Source organism: Bactrocera neohumeralis, chromosome 2, assembly GCF_024586455.1.
Source record: "Bactrocera neohumeralis isolate Rockhampton chromosome 2, APGP_CSIRO_Bneo_wtdbg2-racon-allhic-juicebox.fasta_v2, whole genome shotgun sequence".
Classification (NCBI taxonomy): domain Eukaryota; kingdom Metazoa; phylum Arthropoda; class Insecta; order Diptera; family Tephritidae; genus Bactrocera; species Bactrocera neohumeralis.
In genome coordinates this window covers 92,398,696-92,415,133 of record NC_065919.1, presented here as the reverse complement: position 1 = coordinate 92,415,133, position 16,438 = coordinate 92,398,696, and the positions used below count along the sequence as shown (strand labels likewise).

Genomic DNA, 16,438 nt, shown 5'->3' with positions numbered 1-16,438 from the left:
GCCGAAACAAATTTGGTAATGAGTCTGAGAAAAAATTAAAATTTTATTTTTTTTCCTTCGTTCAAACACGAGATTTATATACATACTTATGTATGTACTTACGGAATATTTTTGGTTTTAGATGAACTAATAATTTTAGATGAACCAATAATAAGTTGTGCTGTCCACGGCGAGAGCACGTTTTTTTGTGAGACACGCAGGGAGATGAGGTCTCAACGGCTGAATTTTCAATTTAAATTTTTATATCAACATTTCAGGAGACATTTTTATATCAAAATTTCATCGAACCCTTCTGGCTGGGTGTAAAAAAAAGTTGTGAGGATCGCCAAACCAAAAAATTTGCAGGAAACGTGCATATGATAACCAAGTTTTGCAGTTTTTAAAAACTGTAATCAAGCACAAACATTTGTCGTCGAAAAAGAGTTTAAGTAAAATACATTTTATGCTCATTTTATTTGTTCTTATTACTTCGAACACGTCTGTTGGTATATTTTCATAAAGGCATGCGCACTAGCAATATTTACATGCGTTATACTTGTTTACGAATGTCGTATGAAACAAGTTAGCAAACATTTTGTTTGTTGATATTTTGACGGTTTTGCTAAGTTCTTTCACCACAAAGCACATTTATGATATTACCTAGAATAAGTTTCTTTACCACTTTACTCATCCCACGTTTTCTGTGTACCATATTGCATTGTGTTTGTAGGCGCGTGTATACATACATACGTTTCCCGCCTGTTAAAACAAAAATCGTGATGAATCATCAGGGACTCTTCACAATAAGCCTGTCGCAAACATCACACGTGGCATGAAGAACTCTTTAGGATAAACCTCCGACAAATTAACAAATGTTACAAACTGAACTAAGAAAGCATAAAGTTACATTATTTTTTTAGGCGGATTGTTCTTTAAAGAGTTTATTAGATACAATATATTTATGTACATACATATGTATGTATGTGCTTATGTGTTAAAGAGGATTAAATATGGGTCTTAAAGTAGTTTTTTAAGAAAAGCTTATATTTGTTTGAAATTAAATAAGTTGATAAAATAAATCAGTATTAAATGAAAGGAATGTGTTTGATAGAGTTCTCCATGCACTGAAATAATTTTAAAAGGATTATCATCTATAGAAACAAACTAGTTTAACTTACAGTATTGAATACTATATTTAAAAATAAAATATAACTAAAAGTTAAAAGGTTGGTATTTTGTGAACCAATTTCACACATTTGCGGCATTAAATTATGTAAAATATATCGAATTTTATACGTTCATTTCATTTTTCTATTTCTATGTCTTACATATTAACCTATGTGTACGGTATAAACCCAACCGGAAGTTTAAATTTTTTTAGGTATATGGGGCTGTCAGTATTATTGACCGGTTTTACGCCATATCACTACCATAAAAATATGTACTCCAAGGTTCATTAAGATGCCTCACAGATTGGCCAATATACTTATAAGGTGTAGTCAACCGGATGTTTTGAAAATTTTAGGTATAGTGATATAAAAATGGCGACCGCTGCTAACCAACATTTTGCTTCGTGTGGCAGAACAATTGAAACTATGGTAAAACAGGAAATTTGAATCCTAAAAATAATATAAAACGGAATTGAAAAATATAAGAAAAAAATTAGACGTTTAGGGTACAACGTTATATACATACATACATACTTGTAAATTAACAAATCTACATACTTCTACGCGCAGTTGATTTCGAACTGAAGTTTCTCACATAGACAATTTGAGAAGAGCTGCAGGGTTTCCAATAGCCGGTATGCTGTAGAGCTGCTTTTCGTAAAGAAAGGTGAAAGGTTTTGTTCACAAACTTTCATTCTGAAGTTTCGCATCTAAAGTAGATTGAGCTATCCGATATATGTAGTATGTATGTAAATATATATGAAATCATGTCCACTTTTCAAACTCTGTAAACCACATGCGTATGTTCCACAAATCGGGAGTTAAATTACGTCGCTTCATTAATTGGGGCTTGTATTTGCTTGATTTTAATAATCATTTACATTCATTCGTTTCTAAGAAGCAACTGCTGTATAAATAATTACTACTACAGGGTTAGTCTTATAGCGCAATTCTGCAAGCAGTCTCTAGTCACTATTTGAGATATTTTGAAGTAAAGTCTCAATTTGTGACAAGTTACTATTCACAACACAGTCTCACGTCTTTAGTCACAAAATATTGTCTCAAATTGTCACATGATTATAATCAGGTCACAAAACTAAAAATAACTGTTGTTTGCCATACTGATGAATATACTGACAAGTCACTTACAGAGATCATCATAGATATTAATCGATTGCAATTTCCAATTTCACATAAATTTCGTAAATATTCTGAATCAAAGTCAACATATATTTTTATTTTTAATGGTAATTATGCGTTTTGACTAATGTAACAGCCGATTAGTCCTGTTCGTTTTCAATTTAGAGATTTTTGTGACTGCCCCGTACTGAAGGGCAAAATCGTCTTAAATCACAAAAATTGTCTCTATCACAGTACAGAACTCCGGTATTACTCTTTTTGTTGAGCTGTGCTATTATTGTCTTGTACTATTGATTCTCTACTATCCCTTCAGAAGTGGAAAAAAACTTGTAAAATCATTCAATAGTACAAGACAATAATTAAACAACTCTACAAAAAGACTATCTTCGTCTGATACCCTGGATGCCTTAGCAAATTTTGATGCAAATATATTTATGAAAGAATGTGCCATTGGTTTTTGATAATTAAATTTCTTATATTTTGATCAATTACTGGTTTGTTAATAATAAAACTTTGGTTTTCCAGTCATGATTAGGGTTCTGAACGCCTTTATCGCGCAACAAATATCATGTGATCCCCACTCTCAGGTTCCTTACCAAAAATATGCGAAAAATTATTCGGAAAGTTTGAAGGCTTTACTAAAAATCAAACGAGGAGATATGTAGAATTGCAGTCTACAAAATGTCCTGTTTTACTTAATGCAAATTTCGCTTTCATTTCAAAAGTGATTCTCATATACTACTCCGAAACAATGATGTCCAAATTCGCATAAATGGAAAGGTGAAAGGTGAACTCTTTGTTGGTCTTCAAAAACAAGAATTCATGAAAAATACAGATTTATCAATGTTATGATTGCTCCGGTAAGAGAAGCTCAAAGAAGAACTACTGATCCTTAAAAATGGATTGTTAACTGGAAAATTATAATGAAAGAACTCATAACAGACATTTAATTGAGATATAACTAGGGGACTCACAACCTACGCATCGTAATATCATAAAACCATAAAGTTTTACACTTGTTAAAAAATTGTTGATGGATTACATACAGAAATAAATTTATGCAATTACAATTCTCAACGCTATGTTTTCGGTTCGTTATAACTTAAGACTTTATGAGACTATGTGAAATATCGTTGAAATTCCCATGAACTCGACCACTATATTCCAATGAATAAGATAGAATTTAAAATCGTATTATAACGGAGTAGGCGTGGTTGTAGTCCGATTTCAAACTGTAATAAAAAATTTCAAGATAAAGTTATGTAACAAATTTGGTTGAAATGGATCGAGTAGTTCCTGAGGTAATATTTACTCAAGTTATTGCCGGACGGACGGCTTATTATTTATATTTATAATCCCGGTTATATCCCCATTAGTTTTAGGTGTTATAAACAAACCGTTATGTGAACTAAACTATTATACTCCCTCTTGCAACATTTTAGGACTATAACTATTTTTAGATGAGATAAAAAATCCCATATAAGCATATGTGCATATATGTATGTATACAAATTCGTATGTATACGTGTATACAATACGATGCGTCGCATGTATTGTATCAGCTCTAAATTTACATTGTGAAGTCATGATAATGACGTGTAAAAGGTAAAATAACTGTGTTCAATATTTCCTTGAATGCTTATCAATGTTGTGCTCTAATCTAATCTAATAATAATAAAAAAAAATTTACGCGAAAGAAAGAATGACGCTAAACTCAAAAAGACTTCTTATGTATACATACATATGTACGCATTAGGGTGGGTAAAAAGGGAGGTTTTTTCGCTTGATACCCTGAAAAATTGCTTTTTTCTTATTATTGATAGAAAAATTCATATCTCGCGTCCAACTACATGAAGAATTTATCGTTTGTAGGCAATTGAATGTTCAACAAAATAGTGGCTAACGATTTTTTCGTAAGCCTAACAATTTAAAAGATTTTAACGGTTGTAGTTTGGTTATATTAAGGCATTTTTTTTATAATTTTTTGACTAAATAAAAAAAAAACATTTTAAATTGCAAACCAACCAGGGCACCAAGCGGAAAAAGATATTCGTTGAAGCACCCGGTAGACATACATATACATATATATATATATATATATCATAAAATTTGCAAAATCTCATCGGTTCTTTATATTAAACGTTAAATTGGTTCATGACATTTACTTTTTGAAGATAATTTCATTTAAATGTTGACCGCGGCTGCGTCTTAGGTGGTCCATTCGGAAAGTCCAATTTTGAGCATTTCGGCCGGAATAGCCCGAATTTCTTCGGAAATGTTGTCTTCCAAAGCTGGAATAGTTGCTGGCTTATTTCTGTAGACTTTAGACTTGACGTAGCCCCACATGATCTTGGTGGCCAACTTACGGGTCCATTTCTTGAGATGCCTATTGTGGGATGATTCAAGCGTTCTCCGACTTGATATTTTAGAAACTTAGCGCCATCTTGTTGAAACCACATGAGTCAACATTTAAATGAAATTATCTTCAAAAAGTAAATGTCATGAACCAATCTAACGTTTCAAATAAAGAACCGATGAGATTTTGCAAATTTTTGTTTTTTTTAAAAGTTATCAAGCTCTTAAAAAATCACCCGATACATATGTATATATATGTACATATACTATGTTTACGTATATACACCCGCGGCCAAGCGTAACTTACCACTTGATATTTTTTCACTATTTTCAATTTTTTTCGTTCTTTGGGTAACTTTTTTATGGATTTAATAGAATACGGGGAATATATCGATGGCTCGAATATATTTGGTTAACTGTTGACTTTAATCTGGCCCATTTGTAAAATTAAATTGAGACAACTTTTTTACTTACTTACTTTTTTGACAGAACTTATTTTTTTTTTAATATTTTATATTTGTGTAAGTCAGAGATCACTTCGTTAAAGCTTAACGGAAAAATTCCATTACCGCAACAAGTACCGTTACAATGAGTGATAGAACACGTTTTCGCTAGAAATTTCTTAATGGTAAGTTACGCTTGGCCGCGGGTGTAAATAATATGCTATAACTACAAAAGTAAACTTTTAAATGCAACTTTAGTCAAGGCAAGAGAATAAATTGTTTCAGTTTAGAGTACGCAGCTTTGTCGTCGGCGACGTCGTATGAGTAATATGAAATGTATTACAATACATAGGTATGTAATGTGCCATGTATGTATGTACATAACTAATCGATTTTTATACTCTTGCAACCTGTTGCTAGAGAGTATTATAGTTTTGTTTACCTACCGATTGTACGTATCTTCTAAAACTAATCGAGATAGATATAGAGTTATATGTATGCATAGTAAAAATTTTGAAAAAATGGGTGTGTCGCCGCAATCTAAAAAGTTTAATGTACAGAACTTACTAAAGCTACAATAACCAAATTTGCTAAGCTCAAATAATACATATGTGGACCCTAGTATCTAGAGTTGACTTTTGACCGAAAATATCGGTCAATGTGTGAGATATACAATTGAAATTCAGATGAAATCTTTTCCTGACAATAGTAATTCTGTGGATTAAAAATGGCTTGAATCGAATCAATATTTCCCTGAGCCCCATGTACCTAATTTAAAGATTTTCGAACTTCCAGGTGACTTTATTCTGGATATATCGGCCAATATTTGAGTTATCTCAATGAAAATTACAGAACATATTTTACTCATAATAGTATATTGTAGATACAATTGGGCGAAAACTTGTCCTAGTCCCATATAACCGTTCCCAGGATTTTCGAAAATCTGACTGATCCATATGATTGGTAATTGTATGAACGTACCTTAATGAAACGTAAAAAACATTATTTAGTATGTGACATGATAATACAACTCCCAGATACACCATATAATGATTTTCGTTTTTCTTACAAACTTTAAGATGAATATGTCGCACAGTGTATGAGAATATGTACATATATGAATACCTGTATAAAATTGCTTAGATTCCGATCTTATGGTTGGCGTTTTACATCTTATTATATTTCTCTGGCTTTGATTTTTGCAAGTTGCAAGAGTATAAAATGTTCAGTTGCACTCGAACTTAGATCTTCCTTACTTGTTAGTGTAATATTAGATATTAAGAAATGTACGATAAACATTTTACTTTAAGAGAAACAAAAACAACGTTAACTTCAGATGCAACGAAGCTATGTATATACTTCACAACTGCATTCTTATAGCATAAAGGGGTACAAAAGGATCTTTATCTCGATTTTTATCGATCAGTTTATATAGTAGCTAATAGCTACATGATTTTTACTTAATATGTTTTGGTTATACATACATACTTATAAGCAAATATAGTGTATGGGATCGTACAATTACAAATGGAAAATACTTCCTTTTGAAGTAATTATAGCCATTTGACCATTTTTGATTTTCGCGCCCTCAAAACGAAGAGCACGAGAAATAGTGTTGTATGTGTTTGCACAATGCACGTGTTTCAAATTTAATTTTGTTTTCTGGAACAAAAAATCTTTGAGAAGTTGTAAAGCAAACGCTTACTTGTTTTACTATAATTACGACGAATTTACATACTAAAAAGAGAGAAAAAGTATGATATAAGTAAAAACCTAAAGATTTGCAAAGCAATGAAGCTTACTAAAATCTACCTGTAAAAATACAGGGCAAAAATGGGTGACACCCCCCCCATCTATGAACGAGTCGGCATTTTCGGCCGTTTTAATATCATACCTAAAAATTTGAAAGTATATTTCGGCAATTCCAGTAAGAGTTGCCAAGTACCCGGAAATTTGTTGTCAAAACTTATTGAATATTTTTAAGATTTTCATCAAAATATATTATTGCACATTAATTTTTACGTCATATCCATTGCGAATTCACTAGCCGGCATTTATGAAAATTCTAACTTCAGTAAAACGCAATAAATAGCTCTATAATTGCGGAAGCAAGCTTAAAAAGACACCTTTTCGTAATTTCCACGAGGATTATTAAAACACTACAATGTTCGACTAACAGTGGTTGAATATATTTTTTTTAAGTTCGAAGAATGAATTTACTATCGATCGTCATTCTTTCAAAAGTCGGTTATCTCCTAATTTACTTTTATATGTGCAATATTTATATTCACAAGAAACTCGTTCTGTTTAAATTGACGAAGGAGATTATGATTAGTTGATCATATCGTATCATATATAGGTATACAGCAATGTTAAAAATTCAAATCAGCGAGTGAATCGGCGTTCAAATGAACGAGTGTTCGAATAAACAAATGTTCTAATAAACGAGTTTCTAGTGTAATAATCTGAAGTCGATAAAATATTCCTATATCTAGATAATATTGAATTAATTATGAATATAATGCGATTTGCTTTAGTTTGGTGAATATATTATGCAATTGCGAGAAATCAGGTATGAGTATGACTCGAATCGCAATTGCTGTGTTGAATAATATTATGGAATACGGTTATTAAATTTTTATAATACCGACTTCTAAAATATCGATTATTTGGAATGACATTTACGAAATAATGAATATATATACACATATGTCGGCGCACCCTAATGGTGTGTTGAGATTGGTATGCTTGTGTGAGTGTATGTGTATACAGTTTAGGGAATTTCATTAGAAGTCTAAGTTCCTCATTATTGCATCAGCCGTTAATTTAAGCTTCATGTGAACGTTCTTTTAGTAAATTGAAATTTGTTTTCAACGATTTGCGTACAACAATGGGGCATGAACGTTTGAATTCTTTGATGCTGCTTTCTTCTTCAAAGGACAAATTAGACGAAATCGATCTGCGCGATGTTGTTGGAAAATGAAATCAGAAATTTATATTTTTTGCAATTCAATTTCTTAAGAAAATCTTAATCTAGATATCCTTATTTTATATATATTTATAAACATATACATTAAATCGGCAAATTCTTGAAATGAGTCGGCATTTCAAAGGGACTCACCCCCCCATGATCTGGATCCTCGCGACGCCCCTGGATACACATGCTATGTATATTCTTATTTATTTATTTAAGGGAGCTTATTCGGAAGAACAAGGAGAACGTTTCTAACATGATATAATGTAATTTAAGAGACATTACAAACGCAAGAATACCGAAAGCATGAATTGATTGTTAATAAAAGATTCTACGGAACATGACAATAAAATGAATCTTAAATTGATGATCGGTATCTTTTAGTAATTATTTGTATGTACAATTTTTGTTTGCTTCTATTGAGTTGGATTTTTCCATTTTTATATCCTTTTTCTCATTTTGAAGTATAAAAACAGCTAAAATAAGATATTGATGCAATTTACAGGGTCTCCGACCTTTCCATTTGGGTGTTACAAACGTCATGGCAAACTTAATATACCCTGTGCATGGTATAAAAAGTTCATAGTTTTGCAACATGTTGCTACAGCGCATAATAGTTTTGTTAACCTAACGGTTGTTTCTATCACGTAAAACTGACCGAGATACATAGATATAGAATTATGGAATTACATACCTATATAGACACATAGTATGTATAAATGATCAAGGTGACGAGATGAGTTAAGTTCACCCTCATTGTCTGTGCATAGATTCAACCGTGCAAGTGATAACTTGAGTAAAAATTGAGATATCTTGACGAAACTTGGTACATAAGTATGTATATTTCTTGACGACCAAAGAGGGCTAGTATTGTAATCTTCTCATTGCCATGCCCATAAAACAAGATACAAAATTTTAGTGGAATTTAGTGCCACTTGAAGGGGCACCTGTAACTTAAAAACGTTTAAAAAGTTGGCAGTGCCGCGCTTCATAAGAGGTTTAAGGTGCATATGTACATACATATACATATATATAAAATGTTTAATGTACATATCTCCCAAGTAAAAAAGCCATAAATTCGGTTTGGAAAATTATTTTTATTTATTTTAAAGTACAAAATGTGTAAAAATAATCATAAATTCAGGACCAGCGTCAACTTACACAGCCGTATTAGTTTTGCGGGGATACCAAATTTCACTTTGAAATCGACAAAGAGGTGGTGTGTGTGATTCTCCGCGATATGAATATCTGGTCGGTTGTTGACCTGAAGCCACACTGTACATACATATGTAAAAAAAGCCATAAATTCGGTTTGGAAAATTATTTTTATTTATTTTAAAGTACAAAATGTGTAAAAATAATCATAAATTCAGGACCAATTCACTTTTGCTCGATATGACCACCTTTTGTCCTAACTATGGGCTTGAGAAGGTCAAAAAACGAATCGCAAGCTGCCCGAATGTGACTTGCCGGTATTTTGGCCCACTCACGGACAATGGCTTTCTTCAGCATCTCGAGACTGGTGTATTTTTTACTTCGGACCTTGCTCTCCAAAATGGCCCAGAGAGAATAATCCATTGGATTCGCATCTGGTGAATTCGAGAGCCATTGTGTGGTCGTAATGAAGTTCGGAACGTTGTTTTTCAGCCATTCTTGGTTCACTCGCACTTTGTAAGACGGTGCTGAGTCTTGTTGAAACGTCCATCAACACTTTCCCGATAATATGTCGTATTTACTTTGACGCCAGCCTCGATGAAAACAATTGGAGAGCGCCCATCTGCGGTGACAACGGCCTAAACCATTATTTGTGGCGGGTGCTGCCTCCTGGTGGCCAACCGATGACTTAGATTCTAGTATGAACGGTCGGTCAAGTAAACCCTATCGTTTTGAGAGTTTACGAATTGCTCAATTGGAAAAATTTTTTCGTCAGAAAACACAATGTTTGGAATTTGACCGCTTTCGGGCAAGCGAAGCAGCTGCTTCGCTCTCTCAAGTCTTACTTGTTGCTGCTTCGGTGTGAGATCATGGGCCTTTTGGAACTTGTAAGGCTTGATCTTAAGCTCATTTTTCAATACGCGACGGATGCTGCGGTTGGATATTTTCAGTTCTTTAGCCATTTGATTGGCACTTCGTCGTGGATTTCGCTCAAGTCGCTACTCCACTTTCCGAACCATCTCACGTGACGTTGCAGTCTTTTGATAACCACCTCCTTGGCGTTTTGCGATGCTACCAATATCATTGTAACGAGTGATGGTGCGATAAACAAAAACTTTATTCACATTAAGGTGTTTGAGCTCACGAAGAATTGCTGGCTGTGATTTTCCAGCTAAATATAAAGCAATCACACTATTACGTTTGAATTTCATCGCTGATCACTTTTTTTTTGCGTTCACTTTTGACAAAACGCTTTTTTGCACTTGTGAACAATACTCCGAAGTGTCATTCAGCAAATTTATAGACAGCTAATTCCGGGTATTCGGCTAGTGAAGTATTTAAAAATTTATAAAATTTTCAGATTGAAATTAGCGGTTCACGAGGTGATTCATCCGTTCAGCATTGTAAAGAAGGTTTTTGTAAAACAAATAATCCGCTAATATTTGAATATTTATGGCAAATCAACAACTTCGTTTCCGTTTATCATCTCATCACCTCTCTGCAACTATATAAACCTCTTCGGAGCAATCTTCACATTTCACAATAACAATTTTGAGTGGCTAACTATACCTTTAACCCATTTAAAAAAAATTGTTTGAACGCCAATTGAACAACAGTATAAGATTTATGATGAATTTTATTATAACCAGGTAGTATATTTTATTTTATTGAAACTAAATCTTAATTAAAATAAAGGGAGCTCCACATTTTGAAATTAGTTAGTGCATGTATCAATATCTTTTTCTACTTTAGGTATTGGCGTAGTTACCGCTTACGTGGTTATAGCCGGGTTTACAACAGTGGCCCAATTGTTCTTTCTTTCCTGGATTTTCCAACGGAGTGAGGGTCTTCCCCTTCTTCTGCTTCCCCGGCAAGTACTGCGTCGAACACTCATCGCTGGAGTGTTTTCATCCATTCGAACGACATAAGCTAGCCAGCGTAGCCGCTGTCTCTTAATTCGTTGAATGTCAACGTCGTCGTATATCTCATACAGCTCATCGTTCCACTGACTGCGGTGTTCGCCGTTGCCAAAGCGCAAAGGACCACATTTCTTCCGAAGAACTTTTCTCTCGAAAACCCTTAGTGCCGACTCATCACATGTTGTCATTGTCCATGCCTCTGTACCATATAGCAGGGTGGGGATGAGTGACTTGTAGAGTTTGGTCTTTGCCATTGCTATCAATGCATTCTTCTAGAAGATGGTACCTTCTCTATTTAGTTTTGCAGCACGAATTACATATATTCTCCAGAATTGAAGAAGTCGCACGATGGGGAGTCTTGTCTGAAACTTCGTTTAGTATCGAACGACTCGGAGAGATTTTTCCCGAATCAAAGCAGCTTTAAAATCGACAAAGAGATGGTGTGCGTCGATCCTCTTTTCATGGGGCTTTTACAAGGTTTGGCGCATGGTCAATATCTGGTCAGTTGTTGATTTGCCAGACCTATAGCTACACTGATAAGGTCCAATCAGTTTGTTGACGATGGACTTTAATCTTTCACACAGTCCGCTCAATAGAACCTTATATGCTATGTTGAGGAGATTTATCCCACGGTGGTTAGCGCAGATTGTGGGGTCTCCCTTTATGTGAATTGGGCAGAAATTTTAAATTCCAATCATCGGGCCTGCTTTCGTCCGACCATATTCTATTAAGAAAGTTATGCATGCTCTTTATAAGCTCTTCGCCGCCGCATTTGAATAGCTCGACCGGCAATCTATTGGCCCGCGCCGCTTTTTTGTTCTTTAGACGGGTAATTGCTATTCGAACTTCTTCATGGTCGGGCAATGGAACGTTCGGTCCATCGTCATCGATTGGGGAATCGGGCTCACCATCTCCTGGTGTTGAGCTTTTACTGTCATTCAGCAGATTGGAGAATTTTTCTCTCCATAATTTCAGTGAGCTCTGGCCATCAGTTACTATATCACCTCTGGGGATTCTACAAGATTATCCATCTGCCTTGAAACCTTCTGTTAGCCGTCGTCGAACCTTCCTTGTGTATGTTGACGTGCGTTTTTGCTATACAGAGGCGGGTACATACATATCTTGCCTGCAAGAAAATAGTGGTCCGAGTCGATGTTAGGACCAGGTAAATCAATGAATTTTTCTATGCTGGAATCTAGTACTACAGATAACTGTATTTCGGGCCCGGTGAAGTCGATCAGATCAGCCTCAACCCACTTGGGGATGTTTCATCATAGAGGCTGAATTTACCGACCGCTGTGCCAAAGGTACCTTCTTTGGTCACCATATCAATATATATGTACATACGTACATATACATATATAAGCTTCAATGAGTGTACAAACATAGCAAATTTTACATGAATAATGGAACAAAACTCGATATAAAGTGTAATAATAAAAACAGCTTTTATTTTGATATATTAAAAAGAGGAAAAATTATAAGTAGTTTTATTTCTGAAGGGAGAACGGCTATTTAGTAAATAACATAATGATGTTACTTTGTGTTATTTTTAGATAAATCATTTTAAATGAAAAATAATGAAACTGTTTAAAAACAGTTGTGCTCAGTTAACTTTCTAATTGCCAAATTGAATCTGTGTTCAATAGTTGAATGGATAAATGTATGTTAGTATTTATATATATATGTATGTCAGTGAAATCATAATATGTATCAGAGGACTCTCTATATTATGAATCAGTAGTCAAAAAGGGTTTAGGAGATAGACAAAACATATGTATGTATTTCATAGATCCACGTGAATGCGAAGCTGTATGAACCAAATTGATATTTACTATGGCGGCAAAATATTTAATATAACCAAATTTGGTTCACAACACTTCATCTCTAGAAATTGCACTGCAATCTCCCCTATTTTCAAAATAACCCCATATGCAAATATCAACCGAAAATTTTACTTTAAAAGATAATTCAAACTTCAATAAAATTAATGCATGTTTTACTCTATCCCCAATGTACCAATTATAATAATGTTCAACCTTCCGCTTCACTTAAAAAATCGTAATAAGAGAGAAAAAATTATAAAATTAAACAAGAAGGATTGACGTTGGCCTAAACCTTCCCCGAGTACTAATATATTAATGTTCATTAAAAAATAACACCCTGTTCAGGGTAGAATAACGCAAGGGCGGCCGTCATTTTGGACTAGCTATATTAATGGTGAATATTGGTCAATGCCAAATTCTCCAAAATTGAACTAATGACGCTGTAGTAAGATTGCTTCAAATTTGAATCACCGCCTATAAGATAAGCGGAAGCCACAAATTAGAACATACATATGTATTAGGGTGTGTCATTCTGAGGCAACCTTTTTTTTCAACTGAAAAACAGGCTAAAAACTATCAAAAATGTGAAAAAGAAACAGGCTGAAAACTTTCGAAAATGTGAAAAAGAAAGTCACTCAAAAGATGAGCTCTTAATATTAATATTTAGAGGTGCCTGTTTCAAATTTTCTGTTTTCCATATAAATAACATGGAAAAAAATCATTTTTTTTGTGGTGGTTATTGTGCGGAGGTTATTATATGTACACGCGATGGCTGCCAGTAGGGACGGTAAACTCGATTCCGATTCTACTCGAGAATCGAGTTTTCTCGTAAAATAATCGATTTTTCGAATGTCAAGAATCGATACTTCGACTACTGAAGAACGATATTAAGAGCTCATCCTTTGAGTGACTTTCTTTTTCACATTTTCGAAAGTTTTCAGCCTGTTTTTCAGTTGAAAAAAAAAAAGTTGACTCAGAATGACACATCCTAATATGTATGTATTATGTTTATATATGTACATATGTACATATAGGTTGGTGCGATTATATTCTTTTGACTAATAAGAGTAAATCAAAAACGCAATCAAAATCTAAAGCCACACCCACCGTCAACAATTGACAAATCAAAATACCGATAAGGAGTAGCTAATTATACAACGTTTCAAATATGTACTTACCCGTTGATGCTGCTGATTTACGTTGCGTGCCGCCGCCACTGCAGCAGCGGCCACCGCCAGGCGTTGCTGAAATGTACGCGTGGTCGTATTCGACGGTGTTAATCCAGGAGACTGTGAACGTGGTTGTGGTGACAGCGATTCTTTAGTAGCAGCTGAGAATGGAGCATGCAGCGGTGTTGTCAGCTGCTTCTGCGCTAAACTCTGTTGACACTCTGATTGTTCCAGGTATGGCAGTGACTGGCCATTGAGCTCCTGATGTTGCTGCATCCGTGATCTGTAGTAACAATTGTTGGCAGAAACTGCTGTATCCGTTATTTGTGGCGGTGGCTGTTGTTGCTGATGATGAGGAGAATTAGTGGTTGCCACAGGTTGCGCATAATTTCCATATGTGTGCTCGTTCAGGTATGTTGTTGGCAGTTGCAGCGGTTGCTGCTGTTGTCGTTGTTGAGCACAATTGAGTTGAGCACTGCTATTATTATGCAATAGTGAATAGTGAGAGCGGTTCGTATCACTGATCCAGTTGCTAATGCGAGCTTGATGGTGCTGTTCCTGTATTTGCTGCCCTTGCAATAGCTGCTGTGATTGCACGTGCTGCTGTTGTTGATGTTGCTGCAACAGCGCCACTGTTACCGTGTCGTTATTGTTCGGCCAACTGTCACATTGGTTTTTGTATGCGCTATTGTTGTTATGCATTTTAACTGAATAATTTGTAACACGAATGCTCTCTTGAATTTTATTCCTATTACTTCTTGTTTAATTTTTTTTAGCGATTATGTGACTTGTACATATGCATATGTATGTAGTATACTTATGTATATTGTTTGTTCGATTTCGTACACTTACGGCGCGCGGCACTCCTTTTTCCATTACATGCAACTAAAGTGCCGCAGCTGTACACAAGCCTTCAATGCTTCACCCACACAAAACTCATTCGCCTTTTGATACAATACCATTTTTTGTTACCACTATGTATGTATGTATATTCAATTTTGCTTTGAAATTTTGCTTATTTGGTTGTTTGAGTCCACCACATAAACATAGGTATTTGTCATAATTAATTGTGTGTATTCTCCTTCTCGTTCTCACTTCTATATTTATTTATGTATATTTATCAATTCTCATTTTGCAATGTTTTGCTTAACGGAGCTGTTTTTATGCATGAACCACTTAAGTTCGATCACCACCAAATGTAAATAGTGATTTACATATGAATATGTATGAACTACTTATACTAAATTTAATATGCAACTTTAGTTAATATGTATTGCCCAATGTTATAAAAGAACACAACCTAAATTGCCTTTTATACAAAAAAGAGCCTCAAGTGGTCCGATTAAAAGTACTTTTATGTAAACAAGGCGCGTGCGTGCATTGATTGTGTGCCCTGACATGCAATCGCGATCCATTGCTTCTTATACGGACCTTAAATGAATTATGATAATTCTTCTACGAAATGATCTCCTTCTCCAATTTTTAAAGATAAGCGGAATCCAAGATTCCTTACTGAAGCACAGATCAAATTGAAATAAAATTTGGTGAGGAAATTAAAATTCCATAAGCCATAAGTGCAGCAACAGCGTTGTTGACAGTTAGTTAGGGCGACATTTCTAAACGACACGGTAGATAAGGGCGCCAATATTGCTGCACCTAATGTTAACTGAACGCGTCAGTTTTAACTAAATTTTAATGCTCTGTACTGTAAAATCAACTACACATAGCACCAAAACCCTGCGGGCGGTGGCGCTGCCGAACGACGAGGAAGTCTACGAGGATCGCTTGTTGTTTTCGTTAGAAGGCTGCATGCAAAAATTGTCATTTGTCCCGCCACATTGTCATTATCAAATAAAAAATTGTGCTAAGGTAAATACTTATACATACATATGTATATAGGCGTTTCTACAGATAAAAATTGTAAAAATGTATGTAAAATGTAAATGTGTACAAATGTTGCAACATTTATACATATGTGTGTATGTGTGCTACATTTTCAAAAACTGAAAAGGGAAAATTTTAAAATTATAAAGAGTTTTGACACTGATAAAAGACTTATCCAAATAACTCTATATTTCCTTATTGAAATATTTTTCTGATTAATTTTTGTGAGGACATGTTATATGTACATATGTACATTCACTGTTAAGATTCACTTTCGCACTATCACTATGTTATGCATTCGAATTAGCACTTTACGATGTCCTTTGCTCGTTAATTATTATTGAAAATACGATTGTATGTCCATATGTACCATATACCATACCACAGATCTTACTTTATTTTGGTTGTGAAATATGTTGTTTATG

The 16,438-nt window shown here is 34.4% G+C and overlaps 1 protein-coding gene across 1 annotated transcript in view; it reads right to left on the bottom strand.

Moving 5' to 3' along the window:
- Nucleotides 1–15,292, bottom strand: part of LOC126751396 (transcription factor kayak) — a 47,804-nt gene extending 32,512 nt beyond the window's left edge. The window contains exon 1 of the mRNA XM_050461635.1: nt 14,139–15,292. Within this exon, the coding sequence (XP_050317592.1) occupies nt 14,139–14,831 (693 nt within the window). The 5' untranslated portion in view covers nt 14,832–15,292. The remainder of the gene's footprint in view (nt 1–14,138) is intronic.
- Nucleotides 15,293–16,438: the final 1,146 nt, after the last annotated feature.